Consider the following 23,568-nt stretch of genomic DNA (forward strand, 5'->3'; position numbering starts at 1 on the left):
TAAGTGAAAAAAAATAAAGTCATGTTAATAAAATTGTGTAGAAATTATAAATAAAATAGGAGAAAATTGAGATCAGATGCCACGCGTCCACGTGTTGCGTACGTAAGAGTAATTTCAACCAATAATAGCGCATAAAACTCAGCTGTGGTGCGATGCGCAATATGGCCGCTGTGTGTTGATATTTTTTGTATTTGTTTATAAGAATAGAACAACAAATCGGTTCGGTACGTGGATGGTAAAATGGCGAAACGACACATGAAGTCGGCGTCGAGCACGGACAAGAAGCAACAAAAAGCGGCGGCGGCGGCGGCGTCGTCGAAATCGGGGAAGGACGGTGAGTTTGTGTGGTTGGGGTGGCCTTGAATTAAAAACAAACGTCAACAACGAACTATTTCTGTAACAAACGCTTTGTATGTAATAATGACCGAGTGAATATGATGAAATTTAATTTTTAAAATTATACATTTAGACAGTTTGAATTTAATAGGTGGTTTAAAGTTGTTTGGTGGTGTTAAACAAATACAATTGTTAATAAGGAATGACTGTCCTATTTATAATCTTGTTAAAAATGTATGGGGTAATAAATTAATGCCGAAATATGTTTATTTAACATTCCAATGTGCGGGCGGGGTTGCCGGTTTTCATTTGTTGCGAGCAAAAGTGGATGTACAATGTTGTCTGTTTGTTGCCATCCAGAAAATCTAATAAGAAAATAAGAAAATTGTTTTTAATATTCTGTGTTGATTGGTTTTAGGATAGTTTAAACATGTACGTCACGTTTAAACAGAACGAAATATATAACAGTGAAAGTTGGAGACATTTAGGCATTTAATGGTCGCCGTATTTAATAAAAGTGGCCGTAAATTTCATATTAATTGCGTCGATAATGGTCACGTGACGAAATAATTAATAACAACAACAATTTACTGATCGAATGGCGAGTATATAAATAAAAGCGTTTCGCAATAAAAGAGGCAATGGTATTTTGGTTTTTGAGATCAAGTGTGAAAGTCGTGGAATTTCGGCTGAACGAAAACAACGAGAATAGGAATGAGGATAAATTGATGTGTCCGATCGCATCGGGGAACGATCGGAAACGAAGAGTGTAATTTTTCCGGCAGTTTATCATCCGTCGTATTTGCCGTAATTATAAAGGGATAATTCATTCGGTTTTTTGTTTTAACAGGAACGGCTCGATTAATTCGATTAATTAACGGCGGTTCGCGGAAACGTTTTCCGCGTGTACACAATTTTCATTCGAAGAGAGAAAAAGCGGTCGGATCCGTCGGATTCGAGTACAACGACTCGTTGTTTGTTTGTCGTCGGTTTGACGTCAATCGGCGGACGGAATCCGCACAAATACCAGAAATGCACCGCAATATTTTCATCGTGTGCCAGATTTAAATTTTGTTTGCAATCTGCTGCAATCGAACGTTAAATAATAACGCAATTAAATAATGAGTCGCCGAGTGGGCCGCACTAATTAATTCGTTCGGCGACTTAATTAGTTTCGAATTGTTTATTTGCGGGACGGGAAATCTCAATTAACCTGTTCCGCGGTGGCAAATTGAAATTGAATTCATTTTCCGATCGTATTTCTCCATTTGTCCGTCGGTTAATCGATTTATCGCCGATTCTGGATTTCGGTTCTTTATTTTAATCGTTGTTTATGTCCGTTTTGTTTGTTGCAGGAAGCAGGAAGAGGCACCACGAGGAGGGCGACAGGAAGGTGGCGGACCCGAAAGATGAGACGAGTAAGATTTGTTTGATTGCCTTAATTACTCACCGGAGCAAATAGGTTGGGACAATGTGTGTGAGTGTGTGACGCACGCACACTACTACTAACATAAACATAGTAGTTTTAATAAGCCAGAAATCGGCGGTTAGAGAACATGTTTTAACCGGACCGCCGATCACAATCGCATCACAATCAGAAAATGAAATGTAAAAGTCATGTTCACGTGTAGGCACGTTTTTATTTTCGGTGCTATTGACTCTAGAGCGGCACGTGTGGCCGTTGCCAAACTGTTGGTTAAATTGTAAATAATTCGGGAATCCTTAAATATTGGATTGTTGTAAAAGTGAGTAATGTTCGTGATTTGAGGCAAAAATCTGTTTGTTTTGAGCAATCTCGAACGTAAGAAACGATTAAACAGTGAACGTTAAATAAAAAACAAGCTTGAGCAAAGTTAATTGTTAAACAAACTGGCTGATTGAATTGTGAAGGTTTTTTGAACGTTCGAACGTTCGAACTTAATGCGGTCAAAAAGTTTAGTCACAGAGATGAGAGAAACATTTCAAACATGTTTGTTTATCATTAAAATGGTCGCAACAAAATATCGTTACAATTATGGGGAACCTTGAGAGCAACCATTAAATCTTATTGAAAAAGTAAATATTTAAACAAGTGAGTGACTGCGTAAAATTAATTTCGAGAGATCCCTAAAATGTTAAATGGCAGTTGCATTGCCGAATTGCGCAAACTGAATGTGGGTCAACGTGCCCATGGTGCACTTGTCTCTCCTCCAGACCTTTTGAAAATGTGTCCATGTTTTGTTCGTAATTAATTACGATTTATTGTCTCTGTTAAAGGGTTGAAAAGTGACTTGTCAAGGTCGTTAAATGTTTATGGTGGGTATTAAATATAGTTCGACCTTGCGTAAACTGCAACTTCAATAAAACGCGTCCGACAGAAAACATCTAAAATCGCCAATAAAACTGGCACATAAAAATTCTGTTTTTCGTCCAAGCTGCACAAAAAAATCTATTTCGGTCTCTTCATTTCGTTAATAATCCAATGGTCGACGTGTTTCTGCCACGTGTCTTTTTCGAGTCGACTAAAAAATATATCAATATTCATTCGGCAATAAAACACAACAAAACACAATTCGATCATGGAGCGGAGACGTGATAATCAAACTTGTTGAATGAAAACTAAACGAAATTTGTACGTTTATTAAGTGATCGTTGGTTGCGTAATTTTATTCATCGTGCGAATTGCGAAACCGTCTCCGGTTTATCGTCTACATTTTTCCAAAAAGTAAATACAATTTGATTAATTTTCAGACGTAACGAAGGTATACTAGATGGGGTGAAAAGTAACGTCCTTGGGAATTATTTTAAATTTTGAAGTGAAAACTTCTTTAGTCGTGTTGAGTATTTTTTGGTAGGAGAAATTCTTATGGATTTGCGTCACCGACATGTTCATGATGCGTATGGCGTATGCGCACTGACACTTTTTGAATGGGTGAAATCTCGTGCGTTCGCATCACCGACATACTTATATTAATATTTTTGTAGCTATTCAGCTGATGTATAGTGCTGTGTATATTTTATAAGAGAAATTTAAGTATATTTTGTCATGATCTTGAACACCCCGTAATATATTTGAATAATAAAAAAACATATAAACATGCATAAAATTGTTGCTCGGAGTATCAATACATGTGAAAACCAGATTAATGTTGATAATTTTACTTCAAACATTATAAAATTTTAAATTTTAATACTAAAAGATCTAAGTTTTTACTTCTATGGGTAATCTCTATAACTGCCAATTTTTAATTCTTTTTAATTTTATTCAATGTAGTTCCTTTTCAGATTGATACACTTATTTCCAATTTTTTGATTCCGATAGCAACGCATTTTGGTGGTGAAAGACGTTATTTTTTACCCCACATAGTAAACGGCAATTCCGGCTCCCAATTCTTCACTTGTTGTTCCAGTCATAAAAAGGGGAGTGTGCAATGGTAGTTGCCTAATACGTGGAATAAAAAATGTTTATGCGATTTTGAGTCAGTCAATCGAGGCGTGATGTGGCCAAGTTCAAGTCCGGGAACAGTCTGACTCCGTCCATTCCGAATTTACGCACTTTTCGATGTAGTTATCTGGGCGAGAAACAATGCCACCGCCAACCGTTAATCGGTTTAATAATAGAGTGCGAACAAATAAAGCGTGGCTTTAATTGCCATTATTTAAATTAATTAAACATTTGCTCGAGGATTTGGTGGGACGGTGCGGAGCGCAGTCTAATATTAAAACTGTTACCAAGAGAAGAAATCAAAGTTAGGAACCGTTCGATATTTGTAATTACAATGCCTCATCGTCGACATATGGCTTACGGAGCGGCGTTCGCTGCCTCCATTGTCCGCTCTTTGTTTCGTCACACAATTGGACGGACGGAGTGAGGCGATGGCCACATGTTGCTGCTGCTACCGATTCCTGCAACCTGCAACCTTTTCGATCGAATTTCTGGCCGATGCTTTCACCTTTGAAACGCGCGTTTGACCTCAATTCGGTGTGTAAACATGTTTGAATTCGATTAATTAGTCGGTGGATCTGCACTCGGCCAGTTGGGCCGTTGACCTTAACGCATTTTGGGATTGCCGGAGCGAAACTACTTTCTACGCGGGTTCTCCGCCGTTCCGAAAATCTCGCAGGAACGCAGCTTACGTAATCGCCATCTTAAACCCAACACACTTCCTTGTTGCCAAAAACTATTTATACCAATAAGTAAATAAAGAGTCAAGGACGGATGCGAATGGGCTGCTTTTCGTTGCTAAGGTTAATTCTGCGCCGTGGCTACGTCACCGATTGAATCGAACCGAAAATCGACGTTATCGGTTATCGCCTATCGCCTATCGGCTATCGGTCAATGGCGTCTTCCACAAACAGGATAACAGATCCGTTTGTTGGGTGCCACCGAATCGTCTCGACAAACAGAAGACGGTCTTGTCCAAACACAAACAAACCTGTCCATGTCTGTGTGATCGCCTCATTAGCACCTCTCCGTAAATCTGGGCTCAGCATTTGAACAGTCCCCGTCCGGTAATTGGGCCAGATAGTTTTATCTAGAGAAAATAAAAACCGGTTTGATCCGTCGTCCATCGATTCCCTCAATTAAGAATTGTTTAGCGATCGACGGTCGAAAGTGCAACAAGTCGCAGGACGCCGCCGCCGCCGCCAATTGAGATCGAATCGAGGACGAATTGGGGGAACGAACAACAAGATAATTCGAGGACAATCGCGGCCGTTTCTTGAACCCCGACTTTGACTCGCTGAATTGGCTTTTATTGGTCGCATCTTCATTGGGGGTAATCTGTTTAAATGGGAATTGAATGCGACGCGTTGACGTTGCCATGCCGCGCGGATTAAAACTATTTTAAATGCACTTGTTTACTGCTCCGCGACATTATCGATTGGGGTCAGATCGGGACGGAATGGAGGCCGAACGTTCCGACAGGTTTTTCGGCTCCGAATCGAAATCGACTCGTCGTTTGTTTCGTTTCGCCGAAATAGATAAAAGCGGCACGTGCCGAAAACTTAAAAATAGGCGTCACACAAAAAAAATGTTGTCATCGTTTGTAACAATAAACAGGTTGTAAAAATGCGTGAGTAACGAGCGTAATGTGTTTTGGAAGTGTTGCTCACATGTTCATCATGTATCGGTGGTATTTACGGCATGTAAAAGTTATTGAATTAATTGCGTCGATTGTTGTTATTTTGAAGAGATCCTTATGTTCTCCTCTGTTCTGTTTGTTTGCGGTATTATCGCTTGAAAGGTCATTTGTCGTGTGTTGAACTTAACTTTATCAGTGGCCGTTCCTAATGGCACGACTCGCCTGCCAAAGTCCCATCACCAACACCGACACCAACACCCTCGTTAGTCTCGTCTAATGAAATACTCCACGATTACTCTCCACTCAAGTCTTTGACTCCTTAAACAGCAAACGATAAATATTCATGATCCACATTTAAATTAGATACGTTGAATTAATGTTTTGATATTTTGAAAGAGTTTATTGCATACTGTATGTGATTTGTAATGTAATCGTTATTACACCGATTATTTCACGTTTATGTTCCATTAAATATTTTAATACAATTAATTGTGTATAACGAAAGATAAAAATTTGTTGTTCATGATGATGTGTCAAATATCGGTGCTAGTTCAGATGTTCTGCTTGTTTTATACGGTAAACAGTACTATTTCTAACTTTAAATCTAGAAATACTTCCACATATGCCATATCACTTTTAACTTCAAGTTGTGTTTATGTTTCCAGAACGCATATTCAAATTTACATTTGATAATATCAAATTATTAATTGTATTTACTCTGGTGTTGTTAAACAACTGATTAATAGTTAATAGTCATGATTCATAACATTAAGTCGAAACACAATACAGTTGCCATTATAGAATTCACCAGAAATCACCAAGTTATGAGAGAAATATTTATAACAACCACTGTGGAATCTATTTTGTAACAAATATATTTGATTACTGTCTATTTTTGTATGAATTTTTAAAGTAATTTAATTTATTTATACTTTTATTATAAAATACACTAATTTGTTAATTGAATTTTGGTAAATGAATTTAAAGTAACATAACATATGTACACGACAAGTCGTTTTTCCCAACAAGGCCGATTTAAAAGTGAACCGGTACATACGACCACTTTCCACAATTTCTCAAAGAGTCGTTATTCATTTATGTGTTAAGGACGTACGATTTCAAACCCGATTATGACCATCCACTTTTTTCAATCTACTTTGGTGAATTTTTATTCTATTCGTAGTAATACTATATTGTTATATATAGTATGGATTTGACCTTTCATTGACAACAAATACCTTTATCTCTAGATTTGTATATTTTTATCGTTGCCGAAAAAACCAAAATTAAATCGAGTGTAGATTTTCAATGATCAAATCTATGAACGTTGACGTCAAATCAGATCGCAAGGTGCATAAAAAACTGGAATACTTTGTAGCCTTGACGTGGAATTGCAGTGCAACTTTTCGTTTTCGTCTTCGTTTTCTTTTCTTCGGGCTTCGAAAACAAACGTCAGTAGCTGCGATGGGCGTCATTCCCAAATTTTGGGTCTGAGGACCCCGTTTTTATAAGTCGTTCGTGCGTCAAGGAGCCTTGAAAAAGGTAGAAATAGTATAAAATTTTCAGAACGACTCGCAACGGAAACGAGAACATTTTCGAATGTTGAATGCGCGTCGAAACGACTTAATTAATCAGAATGCGGGAAAACCAGCGAATTAGGAATGTTGTTTTTGTTTCGTTTCAATGTTACGATCGACGTACCAATCATTTTTGTTCACACTCGATTGTTATTTTCAATAATGGGACCGACTATCGATTTTCAAAAGTTTCACACGCAACAAATCTTGGCCAAACTTTTTGACTAACATTCATTATTGAATTATTAAAAACACATAGAAACGAGTGATTAATTGGGGGCAGAAAAATCAATTAATGAAATTTACGTGTGACCTTCCAACACTAATTATGCATTCCCAAAATTTCGTCGTATTATCAAAACGGAAATTTTCGAGCGTTTCGAAATTTTCAAAAAGATAACGTTAACTGCGTTTTAACGAGTCTCGAAAAACATCATTAACAGCGACCAATTCAAGCGTCAAAAGACCTTTCGAATTTGGCAAAATTTAACTATGCAAAAGGTTTAAATAAATATTTATCAGTTCTAGTTAAATGTTTATTCGAAATTTTAAATAATTTGCCTTTCGATGTTGAACAAACTCTTTGGGTAATTCGTGACAATCGATACCACGATATTTAGTTAATCCACTGAATTTTTAATTACGTTTTAATGAGTCTAGAAAACATAATTACCAACTTGGAAGAACAACAATCAAAGTTTGTACACCTGATTACCAAACGGACACAGGTCAGGATTAGAATAAGTGGTTGAACCAAAAGAATACCGAATCAGTCCCAGAAAAGTGTCGGACTCATAATCAGGACTGTTGAATGATAAAATGCAAAAGTTTTACCATTACTGTACTGATGAAAACAACAGAATAAAATAGAAACATTCATATAAAAATAATTGTTTTTCATGTAATGAACTCTTAAATCAATATAAAATATTATTGTTTATATAGTTCAACAATGTTTTAGAGAATTTCTCTTATAAAGATTTAAATCATAAAAAGAAACCAATTTTTGAACAATTTTTTTTCAATGTGATGTGTGTGTGTTTTTTTTTTGAAAATACCATCATGCCCCAAAACGTATCTATTATTTAGATCAATCCATTCACAGGGTGCTGAGAATAACAATTTTTACAAATTTTGAGTATTTTTTAGTTTATTCAGATACGGTAACAGATAAAGATCAGAAAGTTGCAGCATCGAAGCATCTTATGAATATCAACATTTCCTGAAATTATGAACCCAATACCTTTCTGGGGCCTATTCGGCCTATGACCTCTGAAAAATGCACAAATAAACCGTCGCATTCGCCAAAATTTAATTTCGATGGAAGAAGAAGGTTGTTGTAACTGGGTCAGCGCAAACACATTATTGTTATTAGAATTTTTACATTTTTAGGTTAGTGGCCTTAAAACTGAAATAACAACAACAAACAACCGTTCCCCTATTCAAATTTCCTCAATCAGACTAAAACAGAAACACTTTTGCATAATCGCTTACGAAGAGAAGAGAAGAGAGGCGAGTCATTCGTAATCATACTGTCCTCTTTTTTTCTGCTCCATAAAATCTGATAAACAACTTATAATTTTTCGTAACTCGAGGATTAATTGTTTAATTGGACACGCGTCTCTCATCTATTTATATTGAATTGTTTGCGTTTCGATTTTCGAGAGAAAAAATCGGTGACACACTTCTTCAATCTATGATAAGTTAATCTCGATGGTGTTTACACATTCCTCGAAAATAATTCAACTAATTTCTTTCGTCCCATTCGTCGTGGCAATTAAAACAAGCCAGACGCAGACACCGGGATAGAACAAACGAAGCTGCGAGGGTGGGTCATTTACATGTTGGCAAAGTTCATTAAACCGAGGGTGCAACAATTTGTCGCCGTCGTCGAGTCGATGAAAAAAATGTGTTTGTGCGTTCGATTCCTTTGGATTATTCGCTCGGTTCGTTGTCGTCCAGCCAATAACGATTGATACGGCTTCGCTTCGCCTCCGTCTTTGTCTCCGTCTTTCGCAATCAGCCCCGCGAAGACAATGCGGGAATCAACAAGTCGCCAGATCCAAAATCCGAAATGAAAAATCAGAAATCGGAGCGAGCGGCCCTTTTCAGCGGGAGGCGTCTCGTTCGCTATTGGCGCCCCAAACGCGCAGGTGCCCCCGAATCGGAGCGGTCGCGTTTCTCCCGTCGCTCCGTCGCTCCGTCGTCGCTTTCGTCAGTTTGACGCGCGACTTTGAACGTTGACGACGTCGTAGATCTTCGCACGGTGCGCGTTTCGTTCCGTTCCGTTCCGTTACTCGCACTTGTATCAATTTCGAATTTGAGTCGCGGCAACAGCCGACTGTCGACTGCCGATTGTCGGATTGTCGAATTGTGCAAACTGGTTCCTGCTCTGTGACCTGTTCTGTGCGTTTCAGTTTCTGTTGCTGTTGCTGTTGCTGTTGCTGTTCATGTTGTGTGACGCGGGGTGAGTTTATTTCGTTCGCAGACACGTTTTTGGACGCGCTCCAATCACCTTTTTTATTTATTCGCTTCGTCACGTTCCCATTTGTCAAGACCGCCGGGGGTAACGACCTCGCTTTTTAATTATTACAACAATTATTATTATTATTATTATTATTATTATTATTTGGCTCAGTTCAGTTGAAGGAGAGATAAGGCGAAGCGGAGACGCGTCCAAAAATGTTCGGTCAGAACCGATTCGGATCAAAGAAATCGTTATCAGGTCGCAATTTGTTTACCGAAAAGTAGAAAATTGAAATTGAAAAGGATTGGGCGCGATCACGTGCGTGGAACGTGAAGCACTTGCACCTACTTGTTCTTCATTAATGCGACGATGTGAATGTCGATTAGCGGCGGCCGACCCATCGACCAACCGTGAAAGTCCGAATTCACGTTTGGCACCTGTTGCCCAAACCGAGCGTTTTCTTCCAAATTATGTAAAATCTGTTTATCTCGATGCTGCAGACACAACATCCCAAATAGTGTCATCGATATCTCTAATCGAAAGACGAACTAGTTCAGTCTGTGTTTTATCTAGTTAAGGACACGCACACTCGACTGTTTCCTCTTTTTTAATAACTCGGCGTGTGCACACCAAGGATCAACCTCTTTATGCTTTTGGTCAACAAACACATTCAGAAAAATCTCTCTGTCCAGCTAAAACTGGATCCGCCTGCTTCTTATTTATTTATTCCTTAATATTTGAATTCATTAAAATTCTCCAAACGTAATTTTCATAAATAAAAAGCAATAGAACAGTACGGCAATTGTTTAAAGATCATAATGAACAATTAGCGTGGTTTCACCTTCCAGTGCGACTACGTAAATTTACACGGCGCTTCGCATTATCAATTGTCCAAACAGTTTAACATTTTACGGCACGTTATGTAACTGTGCCCAGATCAAATTCGATTATTAATAGGTTTATAATTTGTTTGGTTGTTTACTCGAAAATATTTTAATACCTGTGTTTTCTGGATTATTTTTCAACACAATGAGCTACCTAACATTATTATTGGTAAATAATTGTCCGGTCGTTTCTTTAATCGCCGTTAATTGTGGTTTGGTCCAAATTTGTTGTTTGCCACTTTAAAAAACGATTAAACCTAACTAACTAAACATTTTAATCGATGCCAGACACATTTCTGGATTTCGGTTTCGACATTTTCCTAAAGGTTAACAAACCTATTATGTTGATTAAACAACAATCGATGTTCAATAAACTTTGCTTTAATAATAATTAATTATTAAAGAAGAGCCCCTTCGTGTGGCATCCGATTGTTATTTATTTAAAATTTTGTCGAGTAGGTGTTTGCTTAATTAAATGACGAGATTCTTTTTTATATAACACATATAACAACAGATTAGATAGAAACGACCTTGAAACTTACAATAAAACGAGTGTTTGTAATTTGGTGGATTAGACGCGTTCCTTATCGCCAATTTATTATGTTTTAAATTCGACAATTAGTCACCGGTTATTCCGATATTTCGGATCGATTTTTAATGGCCTCCTCCCCATTCCACCGTCCTCCACTCGAGCCTGTTTTTGTTGTTCAAATGTCACATTTCGTTCCTTCAACAAATTGTTGTTAATTTGATTTTATTAGACACTTGAAATTTATTTGTAATCAATATCAATTTTATCTTCGATGAACAAACACTATTTTTCCGTTCCGATAAAAAACAGACTAAATAATTAATTTACATTTTCGATAGTTTCAACCGGATTTTTCGAGATCGCCATAAAAAAACATTTCGCCCAATTAATTAGAGTAATTTATTGTTGCCGTTGTTGTTGCAGATAAGAGTGAGACAATGACACTTTGTGCGCTTCCCTCGACCAGCGCCACACAGATACGACAACGCAGACCGGGACGTCTGGCGAACGGAAAGCGCGTTCCCGCCACCAAGGAGATGCCCGGAAAGCTGCGCTCCTCCTACAGACGCAGTCTGGATCCCTGCGACAACTCCAACGACAGCGGATTGGGGTGAGCATCTCCGTCAGAAACATTCTGATGACATTTATCAAACAAATTATGTCTTATTCAATATTATCAATGTTTGTTTAAGTAATAATGTTTAGATTATACTTATTTATTATAGTGTGACTTGAGCTTGTTATTTTTCGTGTGTCCTCAACTCGGCTCAACAAATATTTGCTTTCATAAAAAAGTGTGTTGTAACTTCTCGACGACACTAATTCAATCATCACTTGCACTTGTTTTCGACTCTTCACCTTTCGTTCCGGTGCATCACTTACTTACATTACTACATTACTATAAATTACTATAACGATACAGAAATCATTTTTCAACGTAATTGTTTGTAAATATTTTTATACACGTTAATATCGATTATCCAAATCAATTCGATCAAGGTTTGAATATTTTCCTTACATTTAAATAAATTACAAAGCTTTATGTTTAATTAATAACGTAAAACCCATGTGTGTATAGTTGTATGTATGTGTTATTTTTAAAAAGCCTAAATACTATAATAACATTGTTACGGTAATGAATGATAATTACCTAAAAACGTCACATAAACCCATTAATTAGTCTACAATTATTTTACATTTAATCATTCTCGTATGTTATCCTTGTTTTAAGCTCATCGCTTTATTACCTATTACATAATATTTTAAACATTTTATTTATTATACATAACCTACATAGTCGAGCAGAGAATTTTATCAGAAATGATTGTCGTTACGCATTAAATCTAGTATGTAATTATGCAATCATAATTAACCTAAATTAATCGTTTAAACGCCACACAATTCTGTGTTGTATAAAATCCAATATGTGTGATTGTTACACAAATTCAATTGGTTAACACTTATGTTTATTAGTTGATCCTTGAAAAATCCTTTCTCGCATCTAGCCTCTACTTTTTTTAGGCAAAACTAACGCATCTGTATGTTTTGTATGTAAATAGTTTCGACCATCACATGGACCCCCATCAGATGAGTCTCTCGGAACGTCTAACGTGGACCGGGGAGCGTGCGCAGGCCAAACGGCCTCGCATGGACATCAAATTGGAGCACGACGAGTGCAACGACGGTTACTCCTTTCCGGACACCATCCGATCTCACAAAGATCCCATTTCGTACGTACCACCACCACCACCTACAAATTGACCGTCCTTTAAGACAATTGTATTGTGTTTTTAGATTGATAAGAACGGCCCCCGCGGGGTCGGTGCCCAGCCTGAGCATCACGAACAACATGGCCAGCACGTCGGGGCGCGCGGTCGCCCGGTGCGTGCCCCTCACTTCCAGACAGAGCGCCTCGACGCCCGTCTCCCTCACCACGCAACTCTCCTCCTCCTCCAGATTCAGTAAGTTACCCACGGGATTCCCCCGCAAACTCGCTGTTTTTGTTTTATTGAAAAAACCAAATAATGGTGTGTTTGTTTTTTCCTTTCTCTCCGCGTTAGGGTTTAGGGTAGGCTCTACAATAAATGATTTTTAGATGACGTTACGCTAGCGATACTCAAGCAGCCCGAGCAGCAGCACCGCGCCCGGTACCAGACGGAGGGAAGTCGAGGGGCGGTCAAGGACAGGGAGGGCAACGGATTCCCGATCGTGCAGCTCCACGGCTACTACAAACCTGCCACGCTCCAAGTACGCACACTCCTCTCTATATTTACCTTTCGTTTGTTAATTTAGATGCCTGTCGCAGGTCTTCATCGGCACGGACGTGGGAAAGGTGGCGCCGCACATGTTCTACCAGGCGTGCAAAGTGAGCGGCAAGAACTCGACGCCCTGCGTCGAAAAGAAAGTGGACGGCACGTGCGTGATCGAGCTGCAACTCGACCCGTCCAAGGACATGAGTGCGACCTGCGATTGCGTCGGCATCCTTAAGGAGAGGAACGTCGATGTGGAACATCGGTTTCCCGATCAACTGGGCAACCGGAGCAAAAAGAAATCGACACGATGTCGCATGATATTCAGGACCACGTTGGTGATGGACGACGGCACGCAAGAAACGCTGCAAGTCTGTTCGCAGCCCATCGTTTGCAGTGAGTGCCCTCTAATTCCTTTTAATTTCTGATTGATTACACCACAATTTGTGTGTTTTAGCTCAGCCGCCTGGAGTTCCTGAAATATGCAAGAAATCATTAAAGTCTTGTCCGGCGAACGGCGGAGAAGAATTGTTCGTTTTGGGTAAAAACTTCCTGAAAGACACAAAGGTTTTCTTCCAGCAGTACGACGGCGGACAAGTCGTGTGGGAAAGTGGTGTCACACCTGACAAAGAATATTTACAGCAGGTAATGAGCCACAGCCCGTTTCAAAATGAACCAAGTCTGACCGATCGTATTTTTAATTTCAGACACATTTCGTGTGCGTGATTCCCGCATACCGTCGCCTCGACATAACCGAACCGGTGCAAGTGCGGTTGAGCGTTATGTCGAGCGGAAAGACGAGCGAAACGCACCAGTTTGTATACACCCCGTTAAACGGGGCAGTTTCCAGCGGTAAGCCCGTGTTTAGACTCTCTTACAACCATATACCATCAGATTGGCTTAATTTTGTTGTTTTGACCACGGACCACCTCCGAACTCGAACACACTCACTGTTTTCCTTTCCCGGTTTGAATGCATGACTCTCTCTCTCTTTCTCTCTATATCACACTCATACTCCGTATTCCGATGACATAAAAGTTTTTGTCAGACACGGGGCGAAACTGTTTCCGTGAACGGCCTACAATGTGTTGAGTTTTTGAGTCGCATAGTTCGTTATTCGCGGAAGCGGTTCCGCTTCAATTTTTTTTCTCAATATTCCTTTTCTCCACTCTCTCCGAATCGTGCTCTCTCAAGATCATAATTTTTTTACCCCTTGAAACGGCACTAAGCATGTTTATACTTATATGATTTAGAGCACGATTTTGGATGCTCCTTTTCGAGAGCGATACAGTTAAAAAAGTCTGTGATAACAAACACCCATCTGTGATAAGTGTGATAAATCATAATCGAATCTCTCCCTCTCCCCCCCTCAAAAAGAACACATTTATATTTTAACGCAAACGATCAAAACAACAACATAAAATTAAGTTTTTCTAAGACGCATGATGCATGAAGACACGGAAAGATTGGGATGTAAAGTGCATCACCACACAACATTCGCTATTAAAAAATTAGTTAAAAATTCCAACATATACTCATACTATGCCCGGTTAAGTGAGGATGGTGTGTTGTGATGAAACTTTATGGTGTGAAGTCAAAAAAACTTTAACAACACACAGAACAATAAAAAAATTAAAAGTAACGAACCTCGGTGACATAACCAGTTTGAACCGAGGGTGTGTTAAGGTTTTTCGGGCTTGAATAATTTACAACAAGAAAAAACCAGAGTCGGCAAACGTGCGCTACAAGTACGGATGTGTGCGTGGATGTGCGTGTGTCTGTTTATATTTTACTTTCGAAACGAATGTCCGGGACCAGCATGGGTGTGCGTGAAAATGCGTGAGACAGTGGTTTTTTATTTATCTGACAGTTTCACATTTTTTACCTATATATATATATATATTGAGGGTGGATGCGTTAGCGTACGTTTGCCCCAACGATTTTTTAAAGTTACATCACCCCTACCGCTCAGAATCAAACTTGCAGTGGCACGTTTATTTCTATTTTTTTACTTGAGTATGGATTATGGATTTTGTGTTGAGCCGGAGGTGATGTAACTTGCCCGATTTTCAGTACAATGGAAGCAGACAAATTTTTGATATTTTGCATTTTTTATGTTTTATTTAGGGAGAATTCTACAAAGAAAAAGCAATTTAACTTCTTTAAGTTACAATTTGTTTGACTGTGAATTATGTATTATTGTTCGTTTTTACATGTGATGTTTTCTTTTAGAACAAATTTTGAAATGTATATTTCTTAAAAAATTGAAATGTATTTACAAAACAAAACCTTGAAATGTATTTACTTCATTTGTTTAAAATGTAATTACTTAAATACCATATTTTGTATATACAATACTATTTTTTGATTGTACTGCAAAATTTTTTGATTATGACTTGCCCGCGACATCGAAAGACTGTCGCCATCAAAAAATTTTGTAAAGCGGAGTGGATTCCTATGAAAAAAAAAATAATAATAATGGACAAGTCACATTCCACTCATGTATGAGAACAAATTGATTGTTTTTATTATTATTATTATTATTATTTTGATAATGAGAAACGAAATGCGTTTGCTTTTTTCACTTTGTCTCATACAGCATACAGGCTCTGTTAAGCAGCGGCAACCATCGAACAGCTCAGCCTACGGGGCCTTTACCCGCCTATTCTACGCCGATGACGAGTCAGGTTCTAGTTTCACGGGTACTTAAAAAAACACGATTCATTATATACATTTAAACACACATACACATACAATACAACACACATACACACACACACACACACTTACACAATCACACACAACACATGAATATACTTGAAGATTCGGAGGTACAAAACAATTAGAAGGGATCGGTGTTTTGCACCTCCGAATCGCAATCATGTCATTCAGATATACACATGTACATGAAAACAGACGTACACACGAATCAATCGGATCAACAGCTAGTAAGAATGCGTTGTTGTCTCTTGATTTTGTTACTGTGCTTGGCACTCGAGTTTTCGGACGCCGCCTTCATCACCTCTTCAACAACCGAGATCGTTCAATAGATCACGTAGACATGGTGAACGAAGACGGTTTCGAAAAAACCGGCTCGATCGACTACAACGAAATGCGACGTCACTCTTCTAGCTTTTGCTCACTCAAATTACATAAACCAAAACCAAACCAAACCAAAACAACCTATATATTAAAAATATATATACACTAAATTTTAAGCTCACAACACAATCCTTGTACCTATTTGTAAACCTTAATGTAGTTTTAATTATTAAGCCTCTTTTTACCAAAAAAAAAAAACCAATTTGATAGGAATCATTAAGTTTTAACTTAACAATGAAACCGTTTCCAGGACGCCTTTTTTTAGGTCCGCACTTTGACGGGGCACAACATTTCCCAATTTTATTTACAGGAAAAATCTAAATCGACCGACTGACGAGTTCCGGCAAATCACCCCCTGTTTTCACGAGCCGTAATGTTAACGTACAATCTGTTTGCGATGAATCCGATCAATTTTTCTGAATGCTAGGCCGATCAAGACGATACTCTATACTCCCGTGCATCCAATTATCCAAAACTGAGACGATCCCTAAAGAATCCTCTCTACAATTGTTCACTGACTTTATTTATTCAGTTTAACGATGTAAACATCTATCTACTTGGTGAATGGTAATTCTCGATACACTCGATTCATTTTTGGCTTACATTACGTTACGCTTCGATGTGAAATTAATTCTAATATTATTACCAATACAACATTCGGCTGTGGTTAACGCAAGAATTCATTTCACATTCGCCATGTTTATTGCCATTATTATTAGATCACAACAAATCATGTTCACTGTTTGACAAACCCAATATAAACTTAGGTCTCCGTCAAGCTTCGTTTGTTTACCTCGTTTTTCGTCGATCGTAGATGGAGGAGACCTAGACTTTTCCTAATTTTCTAATCACTGATCAATTCACCATCTAATTTCGACGCGAAATGTATGATAAACAGATCTGGGTGATAGTTTTAAGGTCTCCAACAATATTTTCGAAATTGTCATCTGCTTGGCTTGCACAACGATTTAATAGTTTCGTTTAGTTTGAGCTTTCGAATCTTAGAACTACCATCGTTGCTTAAGACATCTCAGTCTATTGCGGTTTGTCTCTGTTCAATTAATTTAATATTAATTTACTCGGTATACGGCTACCGACAGTAGTAGATCGTAAACGAAAATTATTTCAGGCTATTATGCAAGTGGATTGTAGATTAAGAAAATTAATTAGTTGGTGAAGGTGATTATTATTGATTATCAATCATGTGCAACTAAAATTAGAGAAACGAAATAGAAAAACTGGGACGATATTTCGGGGTAGAGAGGTTTCTTGATGTTGATATACTCTTTTGTCCATAAACGTATTGTTTAGCCTGAAGTATTTAATCATCATATTATACTTGTTCATGATCCCACAAATCCTTTTATTACATTAGGGTTAGGAAACGTTTGCGTGTGACAGAATGACTGGTATGAGTTCAGATACGTGCGTATGTGCGGGAACATGGGACGTTAACATTGTGGCTCATTGTCTATCAAGCCACAGCAAATAAAAAATCAACTAAATCTAAAATATTCAACGAAAAACAAATATGAAACGTTATGTTAAAACCACAATGACAATCGATTCAAAGACACGTTGAGAAGAAATTGCAATACCGACAGGCTTGGCTTGAGTGGCAGACCCCCTCCCTGTTTCTTACAGTGGCTTAAAAGGCAGAGCTATTAGTACTTTAGCGGCAGTCGCGAATCCCGACTAATATGTATTTTCATATTTTGCAGTGCACGTCGATGCCGTACAGGCTGGTGCTGGTGGCGCTGCCGCGGCCGCGCCCCAGGCGCCCTTCCTGGCCAGGGGCGTCTGGCACTCGCTGAGCAAGCGGGAGCAGGACCTGGACATGATGCCGCCGCCAGAATCGAGTCTGGTGCCGCTGGCCACTACACGCCGTCCCTCCATCAGCATGCCGTCGTCGAACGAGGTGCACTCGCCGCCGTTGCACGCCCTCAAACAGGAGTACATCGACGAGAGCAGCAACAGTTCGATGATGAACTCGATGGACGCGCGACATGAACGTTTCCGCTACAACTCGGAGGGTTCGCTCGACGTGCATCACGGCGACTCGAACATGAGCATGATCACAGACGTGATGAGTCACACGATGAACGACAACTCGAACCTGAGCATCGGCGAGGACAGCGTCGACACGATGGTGAGACGAAACTCGATGAGCAGTCGAAACCGGTCTATTTGTGAGAACTCCATGGACGTGACAACGAACATGTCGATGAACGAGGACAGTTCCTGCAGCACGGTGATGCCGTGCAGCAGTTCCGTTCACACCGACAGACTCGTCCTCTCCCAATCCAATCTGCAAAACGAAAAAGTGATGGACTTGCGCATGAAAATGCCGATGGCGGATCTATCGATGCACAGATTCGGCATGTTGGACGCAACGCCTACCGCTCTACCGTCGCAAACCGCTCAAAGCGTCGAAAACTACCTGAACAGGATAGAGAACCCCAAGAACTTGCTGGTGAGCAGCAGTCCGTTCTGCACCCAGAAGATACTACCACCACAAACGCAGTCGATGACGGTCTTGCCACGCAACACCAACAACACCGAGCCGGTGTTCCTGACGTCGGATCGGCCCTTCTTAGCCAGTTCTACCCAGAGCGACGCCGTAACCACCCTGGTGGCAAAGAGCGAGGCGGCCGCGGTGGCCGAGAACACCATGATCGAACAGACCACCACGATAGCGGCCACCACTCTGACCAATTGTCTGGACTCGACTGTGCCCACGGCCATCAACACGGAAAAACTGGACGCGCTGGTCAACTCCACCGTCGAATCGCACATCGGAAGTCCAACCAGATCCAACGCGGCCAACAACAAAATGCCGACCATCACCACGACCGCCCCGCGGGTCACCGAGGTCATGATGACCTCCCAGGACATGATCCTCAACAACACCGCCTCGTTGATGGTGCCGGTACCGAACATGATGACATCTCCGGTCCAAGACATGACCCAAAACAACAGCATACCGCCGGACGTCATCCTGAACTCGCAGATCTCCCCCAGTCTCATGTGCCACACAAACGCCGACAGTCTGTTGCCCGTCACGCAACAATCGATGTCGACGCAGGAATCGATGGGCGCCCTGCACTCGCCGATCGCGGTCACGGCCGCCGTGTCCAACACCTTAGGCCTGGCCACCGAACCGGAAAAGGCCGTGCTGCTGGAAGCCGCCGTCGATTTTCTGCAGACCCAAAACAAAATCTGCCAAATGAACACCACGCTGACCACCACGTCTACCGCACCTACAACGACGGCTCTGTCGAACGACACCATGAGTCAATTAACGCAAGGGACCAGTTTTGTGCAGACGCCGTACGCAACCACCAACGCCGCCATAATGCCTAAAACCATTGCCCAAGACTGCTTACCGATTCCGGTTAAGGAAATCACCAATAGCGTGTCCAACGATAAGAAAAACGAAGACCGAATGATTCCGCAGGGATTTACCTCGTTGACAGAAAACGAGCTGATCAACCTGATAAATCCCAGTTGCTTCGATCAAGGTAACAATTATCAGTAAAACCGTTTGTGTTGTTGATCTACTACTATTTTGTTTTGTAAATGTGTCATTTTATATAGGTAGAAGTTAGTGCGTGTAAATTAAATTAACAACAAGTCTTCTAGTTGTAGTTGGATGTATTTATATGTTATGTTAATGGAGTTTATTTAAAAATGAAAAGAAAACAACAAAACTATGTGGAGATGCATGCTTTCATTTTATTTATTCGTTTTAATACAATGCTACAGAATACATTTACTACAGCTTTAATTAACTAATACTTGTTTTAGTTGTAAGTTTGGATAAATAAACCTGGACGCTTGAAAAAATTAATTAGGCGAATATAGCGTAGCGTTTCTGTTGTAAATAGTTCAACCTAATCTTTCTTCTTGTTCTTCTTGTATTCCCCCACATCCCTCTTTTGCATTTAAGAGATAATTGTGTACAAGTAACTAACCATCATCCTGTAGCAGCAGCACCGTTCGTTCGATTTGCATGTCGTAACTGACCCAGTTGGTTGATCCGGTTCACAGGTACAAACTTGTAGTAGTTTCACACTGTGAACTGGCCGAATCCTAATCCATTTGTTTTTTTCAGTTTGATTTCATTGGTGGAGGCCATCAATCAATCATGTCCGTACTTATAGGTTTTAAGTGTCTTGTTACTTTTCCTTCGTGCCGCGCGACGTTTTCAAGTAAACAACAGTTTTACTTAAAGACGCCGCCGCTTTATTTTTTGATTATTATTATTATTATTTTAATGTTAAGTATTATTTGCTCAACTATGTTTACTCCAATACGATTTCTCAATTGAAAGACTCACACACGCTTGAGGGTGTATATTTTTTTAAGAAAATGCCAGATACCGTGAAACAGATCTGCGTAAGGAAACTTGAACTATATATATATAGGATTTTAACTGGTTTCAAACCGAAATTGATTTTATTCCGCCTTTGGAATTGTTTGGTGAAATTAATTTTATATTTTACAATGCAAGTAGTTAAGGAAAATATATTCTATGGGCCATGAAATAAATTTCACCAATATGTTTTCCATGAAAGCAAAAATGTAAGTTGTTATTTATACTTTTGGATGGATGCGCGTTACAAATTGAATTATACGTTCTATGTTTTTTATGTATATTGAATGTATATAAATGTTTTGGATAATATGTGTTATATATTATTATTGTTAATGGTAAAATAAATAAAACTATATATTGATAAAACCCGATGTTTTATTTTTTCCTAACAAACAACCACACACTGACTGACTGACTCACTGACTGTTGACTGATCGCCTAACTTATCACTGGGCTATTTACCATAACAGGAAATTAGTTGGCAGTTACTCAACAAAGAGAAACTGCAAAAAACACCACGAATGATTGTCAAAACGTATATTTTAGTATAACAAACACTACGTTATAAAAATAATCTTAAAAATCTGCAAAATCACAATGTGAGTGAGGTAAACGTTTATACAGTGCATCTGTTCCAAGTCGAAGCCGTTAGTAAACAATCAAACAAAAAAAATTCACTACAATACAAAAATACAATTTGAATAGAATTTAATAATGACTTCATTTCCCGTCCCCGTTCTCCTTATTCTTCGGCACAAAGTTGAGCGATGCGGAATTGATGCAGAAACGTTTCTTGGTCGGCGGCGGTCCGTCCCCGAATACGTGGCCCAAATGCGCTCCGCATTTCGAACAAGTCACCTCCGTTCTGATGCGTCCTGGTTGGGAGATCAGGAGTAATAGGTTTGCTCCGACTAATTTTTCAGGGGGGGGGGGTGTTGTTGGTGTCAGGGAACAGGGAAATTGTACAGTGTGGACGGAAAACCAAGTTAAACAAAAAAAAAAAAAACAAAGTAACAAAAGCGAGAGTGAAACGAGAATAACAATAATAAGAGTGGATAGAAGAAAACATAAATGTGTGTAAAGTGTGGGGGGAATCGGGACGGTCGAAGGGAAAACGGAAACAAAACAGTATAGATTAGCAACCCGAAGTTTTTTTTTAAGAAATCACACACCATAATAGTGAGAAAGCGCTAGAATTATTCTGCGTGAAAATAAATCGCACACGGTACACAAGGATATTCAAATGTTAGGGATTACTGGGATTTTTAACTTATTTTCTACACAACACAAACTAGCAATAATTTTTTATCAATGTTTGGACTCACGTTTAACGACTTTTCGAATTATGTACATACTTTTTACAAATATTGACCTGACCTGACTTTCTTTAGTATTCAATTAAAAGTACAATAAAAATAAATTATGTGGAATTTGCCGTTGATAACTTTTATATTGTATAATTGATTTTGTAGACTTGTGATATTAATCATAAAAAATAATGTCCCATTGTAATCAATTAAAAACATTTTATATTACAATGTAAATATACTTAAAGCAATCCAATTAAGAATTAATTTAATCTATTTTAATGTTCAAGCCATTGTAAACGTGGAACTTGAAGATAAAAAATATGAAGAACAGTCTAGAATAATGAAATATTAGATAACAAATTTAAAATGGAACTTCTTCAATTGAATTATTGTTAATAAATATTATTTGCTTGATTCAATATAAAACACAATTGAACCAATTATCATAACAATTTGGCAATCAATTTTAAACGGAAATGTTTCCTCTATTGCGTCATTCCAAACATGTAGGAAAAGTAAAACCAAGATTTATCAGTGACCCTCAATGATAAAACATGCACTCAATAAACCATTTTTTAAGTTTTTCATAAAAGGTCTTAACCTCTGATAAAACTCGGGCGGCACATTCTAATCATGCACAAACAAAAATTTACCTCCACTTGTGTCGGGTGTCAGCTTCACTTTTCCAGCGTCCAAGACGTCGTTGAAAGCGGGCCAGCCGCAGCCACTGTCGTACTTCGTGTCTGAACTGAACAGTTCCTGTTCACACACAACGCAAACATATGTACCAGGATCATAAGTCTTGTTGTAACAACCTAAAAGAGTAAGATAAGACAAGTGAGTGTAACAATATCGTGCGAAACGAGGAAACGATTGTTTTACCTGAAAACGGTCTTTCCGTGCCTTTTTCCTGTGTAACGTGATACTGCAAAGGCGTGAGCCGATTCTTGAGTTCACCCTTGTCGATTTTCTCACCCATTCTGAACGCTGATGACAAGAACGAACGAGAACTGTGTCAAGTACGTTTCTGGCGGACCGTAAAAGGAAACCACTCGATTTTACCTGATAAACAGAGGTTGTGTTGTCTTATCGCAGGAATGCGGTGGCTTTTTTTCACGACAGCGTTCAGAAACGTTCTGAACATCGCATCGCATCGGAGTAATGTTTGGGACGGGAATAGTTTAAAATTAACGTGCGGGCGTTACGTAAGCACAATTTTGGAGGTGAATCGGTGCGATGGGACGTGAAGGATGATCAATGCGGGTTTATTGCTGCGTGATTATCTGTCTAATGTTGAAACATTTTATGGTTATAAAATTTATTTTCTTCTCTAAATTTTAATAATTTTTTTTTTATCACTGTAACAATTGACAGTCTTTCCGTCAAACACACAACACACAAATTATTTGCCAAATCACACAAGCGCACTTTCTATTAGTTGCTCTACGAAATATTAATAAAGTAAATTAAACATGTATAAACATATGCTCTTTGACAATAAAAAATAAACGTTATACAAAATGTATGTTATGTTAAAACATATTTAGTATTTTAGTTAAGTTTATTTTTACCACTAGAATTTAAAACACTGTAGGATAATTTATTTATTTTATTAATTTTGAAAAAATTTGACAGATTAAGTAAATAAATAAAACATGCGGAACAAGAAC

General features: G+C 38.9%; 2 protein-coding genes across 5 annotated transcripts; one reads left to right on the plus strand and one right to left on the minus strand.

Moving 5' to 3' along the window:
- Positions 1-101: 101 nt before the first annotated feature.
- Positions 102-20,954, plus strand: LOC109594196 (uncharacterized). 3 transcript variants are annotated; one of them, XM_020009396.2, is made up of 11 exons: positions 102-334; positions 1,692-1,754; positions 11,283-11,469; positions 12,419-12,589; positions 12,654-12,820; positions 12,955-13,106; positions 13,165-13,504; positions 13,566-13,753; positions 13,816-13,960; positions 17,932-19,731; positions 20,325-20,954. In XM_020009396.2, the coding sequence occupies exons 1-11, from the start codon at positions 241-243 to the stop codon at positions 20,327-20,329; spliced, it is 3,312 nt and encodes a 1,103-aa protein (XP_019864955.2). In that variant the 5' UTR covers positions 102-240; the 3' UTR covers positions 20,330-20,954. The 3 variants fall into 3 exon arrangements, with proteins under 3 accessions (XP_019864955.2, XP_019864954.2, XP_019864956.2); XM_020009395.2 differs by having other exon boundaries at positions 107-334; positions 17,932-20,954; XM_020009397.2 differs by lacking the exons at positions 102-334; positions 1,692-1,754 and adding an exon at positions 9,237-9,443 and having other exon boundaries at positions 17,932-20,954.
- LOC109594161 (methionine-R-sulfoxide reductase B1) lies at positions 20,133-23,235 on the minus strand. 2 transcript variants are annotated; one of them, XM_020009353.2, is made up of 4 exons: positions 22,961-23,235; positions 22,781-22,885; positions 22,552-22,713; positions 20,133-21,463 (listed from the first exon to the last, which is right to left on the minus strand). In XM_020009353.2, the coding sequence occupies exons 1-4, from the start codon at positions 23,040-23,042 to the stop codon at positions 21,309-21,311; spliced, it is 504 nt and encodes a 167-aa protein (XP_019864912.1). In that variant the 5' UTR covers positions 23,043-23,235; the 3' UTR covers positions 20,133-21,308. The 2 variants fall into 2 exon arrangements, with proteins under 2 accessions (XP_019864912.1, XP_019864911.1); XM_020009352.2 differs by having other exon boundaries at positions 20,133-21,499.
- Between the last annotated feature and the right edge of the window lie 333 nt (positions 23,236-23,568).

Source organism: Aethina tumida, chromosome 4 (genome assembly GCF_024364675.1).
Source record: "Aethina tumida isolate Nest 87 chromosome 4, icAetTumi1.1, whole genome shotgun sequence".
NCBI lineage: Eukaryota > Metazoa > Arthropoda > Insecta > Coleoptera > Nitidulidae > Aethina > Aethina tumida.

Excerpts from the sequence above, each read along its gene's own strand:
- LOC109594196 (XM_020009395.2), top strand. The coding sequence starts at position 241 with ATGGCGAAACGACACATGAAGTCGGCGTCGAGCACGGACAAGAAGCAA. Across the intron at positions 11,470-12,418 it reads TCCAACGACAGCGGATTGGG|TTTCGACCATCACATGGACC; the intron begins GTGAGCATCTCC and ends GTATGTAAATAG. Across the intron at positions 13,754-13,815 it reads ACAAAGAATATTTACAGCAG|ACACATTTCGTGTGCGTGAT; the intron begins GTAATGAGCCAC and ends TTTTAATTTCAG.
- LOC109594161 (XM_020009352.2), bottom strand. The coding sequence starts at position 23,042 with ATGTTCAGAACGTTTCTGAACGCTGTCGTGAAAAAAAGCCACCGCATT. Across the intron at positions 22,714-22,780 it reads CACGGAAAGACCGTTTTCAG|GTTGTTACAACAAGACTTAT; the intron begins GTAAAACAATCG and ends TTACTCTTTTAG. Across the intron at positions 21,500-22,551 it reads GACACCCGACACAAGTGGAG|TCGGAGCAAACCTATTACTC; the intron begins GTAAATTTTTGT and ends CTGAAAAATTAG.